The sequence below is a fragment of the Nansenia antarctica genome, assembly GCF_963989245.1.
Source record: "Nansenia antarctica genome assembly, chromosome: 2".
Lineage (NCBI taxonomy): Eukaryota > Metazoa > Chordata > Actinopteri > Argentiniformes > Microstomatidae > Nansenia > Nansenia antarctica.
Window position 1 is genome coordinate 74,015,051 of NC_137675.1, and position 9,176 is coordinate 74,024,226.

The 9,176-nt window shown below is 46.7% G+C and overlaps 1 protein-coding gene across 1 annotated transcript in view; it reads right to left on the reverse strand.

Moving 5' to 3' along the window:
* Positions 1–769: 769 nt before the first annotated feature.
* The window catches only part of slc25a23b (solute carrier family 25 member 23b), a gene marked incomplete at both ends in the record, with an annotated part of 9,408 nt that continues 1,001 nt past the window's right edge, over positions 770–9,176 (reverse strand). The window contains 9 exons of the mRNA XM_080524904.1: positions 770–957; positions 1,922–2,072; positions 2,498–2,665; positions 2,852–2,965; positions 3,863–4,015; positions 4,510–4,668; positions 5,054–5,165; positions 5,313–5,400; positions 5,687–5,810. Of these exons, the coding sequence (XP_080381030.1) occupies positions 770–957; positions 1,922–2,072; positions 2,498–2,665; positions 2,852–2,965; positions 3,863–4,015; positions 4,510–4,668; positions 5,054–5,165; positions 5,313–5,400; positions 5,687–5,810 (1,257 nt within the window). The remainder of the gene's footprint in view (positions 958–1,921; positions 2,073–2,497; positions 2,666–2,851; positions 2,966–3,862; positions 4,016–4,509; positions 4,669–5,053; positions 5,166–5,312; positions 5,401–5,686; positions 5,811–9,176) is intronic.

Genomic DNA, 9,176 nt, shown 5'->3' on the forward strand with positions numbered 1-9,176 from the left:
TTGAGTAGGGGTGATTTACAGACCTTTGAGTAGGGGTGATTTACAGACCTTTGAGTAGGGGTGATTCACAGACCTTTGAGTAGGGGTGATTCACAGACCTTTGAGTAGGGGTGATTCACAGACCTTTGAGTAGGGGTGATTCACAGACCTTTGAGTAGGGGTGATTTACAGACCTTTGAGTAGGGGTGATTTACAGACCTTTGAGTAGGGGTGATTCACAGACCTTTGAGTAGGGGTGATTCACAGACCTTTGAGTAGGGGTGATTCACAGACCATATAACACCAAAACTTCCTCTTTCATTTACAGCGATGTGACTGGCTGAAGGATTAGTGCAGGATAAGTTTAATTAAACTTTCTGTCTAAGTGTTAACTGGGGTGATTACTGTATTGTACAACAATATGGGAGTTTGGGGTCAACATCCCTGCAGTATGTCATCTCTCCATTCTCTGTTTCTCATTCCCTCCACCATTTACACTGGATCTTCACCCACCGCACTCTTTCACGACTCCCCCTCCCCTCCCCTCCCCTCCCCTCTCCTCTCCTCTCCTCTCCTCTCCTCTCCTCTCCTCTCCTCTGAAGTCTAAAGAGAATCCCTCTTCTCTTTCTCTTTTTGAATAGGCATCCTCCTCTTTCATCCATTTTTCATCTTTCTTTCCGTTTACACTCACACTCTTTTCCCCTCTCCCTGGTCTCACTACAAGCTGACCCCCTCTCTCTCTCTCACCCCTTCTCTCTCCATTTTCCATCTTCCCCCTCTCTCCCTCCATTTATGTCCTGGAGCCAACTCCCAGGGCTTTCTTCATGTGTTCGTAGACCACATAAGAGATGCTGACAGCAGGAATGACTTTCAGGAAGTTTGGGGCAATGCCGCGATAGAGACCAGGTACCCCCTCATGTGTCATGATGTGCTTGAACTGACCAACCATGGAGAGCTTGGGTTCGCCCTCAGTGGTGGCTGATGGGAGCAGAAGGGAGAGAAAGAAACGAAAGTCAGACATTCAATTCAGCTGTATGAATAACTCCCTCATAATAACTATGACATAGTTATAATACTGTTATATATACTGTTATAGTATATAATATATACTCATAATAACTATGAACAAGTATTACATAGTTATTCAGTAGTTCCCTCTCCACACTATCTCCCCGCAGGGCTCGACATTAACGCCGTTTTACTTGTCCGGAGCAAGTAAAAGTTTCGCCGGGTTTGTTTGCGCGAGCACGACGAAATTATCCCAGATAATTTTAACTGTGTGCAGAAAGAACAACAGACGCCGCAGGCGCGAGACTAGACTAGATGATCGTGAGTGAAGATATTATCAAAGCGTACGGGTGATCGACAGGCGAGTACACTTTGATAATATCTCTTTGAAAATATCCGGGATCTAGCAGCGTCGTCGTGCTCGCGCAAACAAACCCGGCGAAAGTTTTACTTGCTCCGGACAAGTAAAACGGCGTTGATGTCGAGCCCTGTCCCCTTTCTCTTTCTCTCTCCCTTCCCTCTAACTTCATATTTCTCCCTTCACTCCCTCCCCCCTCTGTTTCACCCCTCGCCTTAATATCGGTCCCTCCCTCTCACCCTGGACCCTCTCTCTCACCCTGGACCCTTTAACTGTATTTGTCTCCCCACCTCTCTCGTAGTGTAAGGCTTTTTGACCAGCACTTTGGTTAGTCCCTTTTGGTTTTCTTGGGACACTTTCAGCTGTAACACTGCCCTTCCACCCTATCCCTCACCCTGCACCCTCACCCTCAACATCACCCTCACCCTCACCCTCACCCTCACCATCACCCTCACCCTCACCATCACCCTCACCCTCACTATCACCCTCACCCTCACCCTCACCCTCACCCTCACCCTCACCCTCACCATCACCCTCACCATCACCATCTCCCCCCTCTGTGCTGTGCTGTCTCACCCTGGGCCTGCATGCGGGTCCTGATCAGGGCCAGAGGGTAGGAGGCCAGCTGGCCACAGGTGCTGGACACGGTGCCACAACCTAGCAGAACCAGGATGCCCGGATCTGCTGAGCCTATACAGTAACTCTGGAGCCAGGCATTCTTCAAAGTCTGAGAGAGACGGGGTGGACAGAGAATAGAAAAAAGAGAAATACTTCACTGAATGCATAGGGACTTGATCTGACAGACAATTCATGTGTCATGTCCCACCACTGGGACAGTTGATAGTAACAGTGGTCGTTCATTGACTGGCTATAAAAGTTAACACCAAAGTTCAGGCATGGAGACTTTTATGAGAAAGCTGAGCGAGATCAACAGCATGCATTTACACACACACACTTCCTGACATTCCCTGAGGGCAAGTCAGAGGGAACTGATGAATGAGGCTTACGGCTTGCCCAGAAAACGACAAAAGCAGCAGTCAGAGACAGCTGGCACGCACATGCACGCGCACACTCACACTCACACACACACACACACACACACACACCTACACACACACACACACACACACACGCACACACGCACACACACACCTCGTAGATGGCCAGGTCTATGCCAGCATAGGGGATGATGCCCAGTGTGTTGGGCAAATAGCCCCTGTAGAAGGCTTTCACTCCCTCCTTCCTCAGGATCTGCCTGGCACAGTCTGCCATGCCTGAGTACTGGCCAGTCTTCCTCAGGGTCAGACGAGTCTTCAGCACCTGGGGGAGGGAAGGATGGAGGGAGGGTGGAGAGAGTGGTGGAGGAAGAGAAGGAGGGAGAGAGATGGTGGAACAGGGAAGGAAGACAGGAAGAGTGAGAGAAAGCAATATACACTTTAAGTGCAGTATTACATCAGCATTGTGTGCGGTCGTTGTTATTGTTGGCGCCCCCCCTCTCTCTCTCACCTCCATAGGGTAGATGATGGTCTGTGCCGTGGCTCCAGCCAGAGAGCCGGCGACGAACCTCTCCTGCACCCGTAGACTACCCCCCTCCCTGCTTCCCCGGATCAACCACTTGATCTACGGGGGGGGAGGGAGAGACAGGGGAGAGGGGTACATGGTGGAGGGGGAGGAGAGAGGGAGAGACAGGGTAGAGGGGTACATGGTGGAGAGGGAGGAGGTGGGGGTAGGGGGATAAGGGAGACAGAAATGTGGGAACAGGGAAAGACAGGTTGAGTCAGAGGGGAAGGCAGGTGAGTGAGGGTGGCAGGGAAGGGATAGAGAAAAGTTGGTGTGTGGAAAGAGGGGGAACATGTGAGTCACACTGGGGTGGAGGAGGAGGGTCACAGACTGGGTGTGTGAGAAACAGAGTGTGTGTGTGTGAGGTTTCTTTTCACACCAATGTATTTAGTGTAAGAGTAAGTCCTTTATTCCTATGCTTCATAATTAGCCCATATGTAAGGGCGCTCCATTACTGCATAGGCGGTGCTTCCCCCTAGATGGTAATCTATACAGACGCAAAGGCCCTTCCCTGTAAAATGTTACGAAACTGTCCAAATACAGTTGATTCCATTTGTGACAGCAGATGGTGAAACCGGGAATAAGTCGGCAACCAATCAAAAATGTTCACAATCATTGACACACTCGCTAGTCAAACCAAAACATTGCAATGCAATGGATTCGGTGAGTAATCCCTACTACTCTACACTAGCTAGGTAGTAGTGGGGGATTACTCACCGAATCCATTGCATTGGAATATTATGGCTTGACTAGCGAGTGTGTCATTGATTTTCAACAACATTGACATTTATTTAAAAATGTCTGAATAAAGGTCCGAACGGTCCGTCGGTTGCCAAACTTGTTCCCGGTTTCACCAGTTTCTTTAAACAGCTGCAACCTCCCCTCCTTTCAGGCATTAGATCAGTGATTAAGTGAGGAAGGAAGGAAGGATTTCCTTTGTCTCTCTCAGACACTTACTTGTTCGTAAGCCATGAACTTGATGGCGGACTCGGGGGCGATCTTGAGCACGTTGATGCCGTTGCCTCTCCACAGGGAGCGGATGCCCCCTTCGTGGACCATCCCTCTCAGGCCCATCCACAGGTTGATCCCCCGTGAGCTGGAGCCATGCACCTGGCACACAGAAACAGCTATGATACAGTACTGCTAACACTGACTAATGTATGCCATCCTTGTACACCTGGCATAGACACACAACATGGGCACTAATGCTAACACTGGCTAATGTATGCTGACTTTTTACAGCTGGTACAGAGACACAATATGGGTAGTAACGCTAACACTGACTAATGTATGCTAACTTTGTACACCTGGCACAGAGACACAGCAATGATACAGTCATGCTAACACTGGCTAATGTATGCTAACCTTGTGCACCTGCACAAAGACACAGCATGGGCACGAATGTTTATACTTGCTAACATACAGTAACAAATGCTAAAGCTCATGCTTATCTAAATAAACTTAAATATAGTATCTCTCAACAGCCTTGGTCAATAGTCTTCCTCTTTTCATCCTCTCTTCATCTCCACGGATCTGAGATGGGGTCGATGGCCAAAACACTGAGCCCTGACCTCTGACCTCTGTAGTTTAAACACCCTCCTCACCTGTAAGAAGACCTTGAGGCGATCAAGGGGTGCAGTTCCTGTCCGCGACACTGCCCCTGCCATCGCCCCGGCAACTAGCTGTCTCCACACCACCCCCGACCGGCGTTCCCGCTCTGAAAACTCATCCGGAACAGTGAGGTGCTCCCCGATATCAAACATCTGAGAGTTGACAAAGAAATAAACCATCTAAGAGACACATAGAAATGATTCATGTAGTTACTAAAAGTACTTTTTTTCTCCTGAGAAACTCTTGACCTGTCACCTCAAGGTGGCACTGTATGTGCCACCACACTCCAGCTAGCAACAGATGTTTACACTTTTTACTTTAATGTTTAAGTTTATGAATTCTGGTTAAAGCATTGTGAGTATTATGAGTCTGCGACTTGTGTATCAACACATGGTCTGAGAGGGCACCATGTCGCCCCCTTGGTTCTGGGGGATGGAACTACAGGAGAAGGAAAACAAGTGAAGAATCCCTCAGGTCCCCCCTATATGAATGATGTTGTGATATAGGTGTAGAAATAGATAAGCAGCACTGACTGACATGTGAGTGTTTCCAGAAGTGGGCGATTTCCTCCATGTTGTGTAGAGGGTTGAACAGGAAGTGATCTCGCCATTCGTTCCAGTTGATGGTCATGGTGCCATCCTTGTCCATACTGAGAACACACACAAGGTAAACAAACCCATGGACATTATGCACTCACACACAAACACACAGTGCGCTTCCACGCACACACATGCACACAAACACACACACACTCTCTCTCTCACTCACACACACACACACACACACACACACACACCTCTGTAGTATTTTGGACGCCTGCTCTGTGGAGACCTCCAGTCCCAAGTTCTGCAGTGATTGCTGAATCTCCCCAACATCTATGCGACCTGTAAACAGAGTGGACTAGGGTACTTAGGTAAATACAGGGATGATATGATACAATGTGACTCTGGGCTACACATTCAATAACCTGTATTCATGCAAGATCCGTCATGCAACAATATGTTGATAAATTGCCAGTGTAATGTGGAATACAGCATGCTTTGTGCATCAGTGCAGTGCAGTGTTCTGAGAGTGTGTGTGTGTGTGTGTGTGTGTGTGTGTGTGTGTGAGAGTGTGTGTGTGTGTGTGTGTGTGTGTGTGTGTGTGAGAGAGAGAGAGAGCCATGCACACCGTCGTTGTTGCGGTCCAGGCTGTGGAACATGATCTTCAGCTCTTTCTCGTGGGCCAGCATGTACTGAGAGAACTCCTCAAAGTCCAGCAGGCCATCGTGGTTGGTGTCACTCTCGCGCACTATCTGCAAGGGTGGGGGGAGTGGGGGAAGGTGGTGAGGATATGAGGGAGGGTAGAAGAGACAACATGGGGAAAAGGTGAGAGAGGGGTGAAACAAGGTCATGGGACAATTGTCCATGCAGTGAGAAGGGGTGCGGGATGAGGTAGGGTGAGGGGTGAGAGGAGAGAGAAGGGGGAGGAATCAAAAAGGACTGTGAGAAATAATGTAAACGAAGCCTACCTCATTGTGTGTTACCTTTCAAGATCATAGCCCTGTAAATCTACAACAATCAGCAGTATTGTTCTCTCTCTCAATGCAGTAGTGTTGGCTCTAGAGTGGAACAGAGAGGGAGGTAGAGAGAGAGAACACACTCTGACCTTCTTATAATCCGCTTCTCTCCTTGACCAGCCAACCTCCAGGAACAATCAAGTGCTACTATAATCTGACAAGCTGAATGGAGACACAGACGCAGACACAGACACAGACACAGACATGCAAGAACTTTTAGTTCATGCAAAGTCATGTTCACAAAGTTTCTCTAGTGACGATGTGAGTCTGGTAATCTTGCTGAATAAATTATTGGGCATAAAATCCCTCAAATCTGTACCATTATTACTGGGTGTGCACAGAGAGTATTTGCATAAGCATTTACAATTCAAATAATTCTAATGAATGACAGCAGTCTATGCAGTACTTAAACTATGTCTTTAAACTAGCACACTCCTGTGACATAAATGCAATCAGAGCATATCTATTTAAGCATTCCAGCCGAAGGAATTCTGGTACAAATAGATGTTGCCTGAGGGTGACTGAAAACTCCCAGAAGAGATTAAGAAGACAAGCACAGCTTCTTATAAGTTACTGTATGACCGTAAAATGTGATGCTCGGATAACATACCGTATGACTGAAAGAGACTAAGCTAAACGACGCCACTGACTGAACAAATGTCATACATAGAGGAATAAGAGATGCAACGCTAAGATATTGTAGGAGTGTGCTAAGATACTGGGCAAGTGAGATGGCTGAGTAACGCTAGTTAAAAGTTGGGGCATGCCTAGTCCTAGACCAAATCCCTATTTCAATAGTAATTCTCCATTGACAACTCTTTTTTTTTTAGTCCAAGAGGCTTAATCTGTGTCCAGGAAACTGGTCCATATAGTATAGCAGTCACAGGGAGGTTGGGTCAGGGTAAGGTAACACAGTACAGAGGAGTGGGTAATCTAATGTGCAGTGAACTATGAATGTGGAGGGCTTCAACAGTGTAAAGGTGATTGCAGCCTACTTCACTATCTACAGTCCAGTGAGAGATGAAGGAGGTGTGGTTGGAACTTTGAGGGCATATTAGCACCAAAGTTCAATCTTTGACATACAAGAACCCACAACACAGAAAGTCCCAACCACAATCAATAACCTCAAGGCTACCTCCTGATCCAAGCAGTCTTCTTTAGTTAATCATAAACTAACACTCACCAGGAGATAGCTGAGGAAGTGATTGTCAAATACTCAACTCTCAACAGACAACAGCAAAGTTAAAGAAAGGTGGTTGAGAGAGAAATGTTGGAAGATAGGATGCATAAGCCCCAAACACATCTGAACCCATTTCAAACGCAGAAATGCAACTACTGTTTCTGTCCTCAGAAATGCAAAGCTGGTTCTGTCCTCTGTGGAGAAGGTGGCCAATAGGAGGATGAGGAACAATCTCCTGGCCATCATGGACAATCCCTCCCATCCCTTTTATGACACTGTGGCAGAGCAGAGAAGCTCCTTTAGCAACAGACTACTACAACCACGTTGTACTAATGAGCGCTATAGCGCTCTTTTCTGCCTGCTGCAATAAGACTGTACAACTCCTCCTCCGGCTGGCTTGATCGGGGTGAATGTATATAATGTTTCAGATGTCTATTTTATTCTATTGTCACTTTATTTTGATGTTCTTTGTGAGCTGCTGTAGTGTCTTCATTTACCCTTGGGGACCAATAAAGTACCTATCTATCTATCTATCTATCTATCTATCATCTATGTACTATTCAGGTTGAGCCTTAGGCCTCAACAGTCATGATATAGATGATTTGGTTTCTCTGATTTTCTATGTCACGCCTGTCCTCATATTCCTTAATCTTGGATCCCAGAATCTCTGATTTAGTGAGACTACATATCCTTGGACTAGTTTCTGTTTTTTGTTGTTGTTATAGATTCAGGACTGGTGCTTCCATACCATCTAGCCAAGGGACCTCCAGCCACCCAGCCTCATTCCCAGGCGACCATACCTTGCCTGGACAAAAATCACTTCATGTTGTGGGGGGTTCTGTGGGTGGCACTGGTTGGGAGAATAACCAATGGCTATGTGCTGCTCACTTTGGACGGCGCTCCAGTTTAGTGTATGAAGGCCAACTTTGGGGAATTGTTAAACCAGAGTGGACGAGTGAATGAGGAGATTCTGGTTTTGTGAGAGTGCCAGCCACTTTAGTGTGTGTGTTTGACACCTACAATTAAGGCTCAGGAGTGGGTCAGTAACATAAATCATAAAAATAGAGTCTGTCACATTCAACTCTTTAAAGTGCCTTTGCATGAGAGTACCATAATCAAGCATGTACCTATGTATGTGTGTGTGTGTGTGTGTGTGTGTGTGTGTGTGTGTGTGTGATTCCCCCTTGACCTTCATCCTCCATCATCTTCCTCCATGTACAAATCCACACCCCTTGCTAATGATTGGTCTGATCTTGACCTAGGGGTGGATTTGTAATCTAAGTGTATATATACAGAGATGTGACCAGTGATCTAGACTTTCTGAGAAACTTTGACTGTCAGACTTGTCTGACATGCTGTAAACTTTCTCCTTTTGCAGAAGTATATTAAATACCTTTTCCTATGCATTTTGAAACGAAGCAGGCTGCCTTTCTTTGATTCTATATTTAGATATTTATACGACAGTGTGCATGTGTGCGTGTTTGACATTGCCTTGATTGCTGGTTTAACATTGAGCTAAATGCCCCAGGGTTGTCCCTTGATCACAGAGGCCCTTTATCCTCTGAGTGCCTCTGCAGGGTCTGAGGGAATTCCAGTTCACTGAGTTGTGTTCATTACCTTTACTTAACATGTCGAACATAGGGACATAACCTCCTCTTTCTAACAATGACCTAGCAATCCCTAACTACACTTCAAGGTACTTTACAGAATAGGCTCTGCATATATTCAAAGCAGGACAGGTGTGCTCAACCAACAGATGCCAAACACTGAGGCTGGGTATAGGCCTCCTGCAAAGCAATGTTGATGAAGGAGAGAGTATTACCTGCACAGTCAAGATGCTCCCTAAATACAAGCTGCATTGTAATCCAAGGAGTGTGGGCGCATTAACAAAAAAAGAAAAGTGTGTGGGTATCTTCCAAACC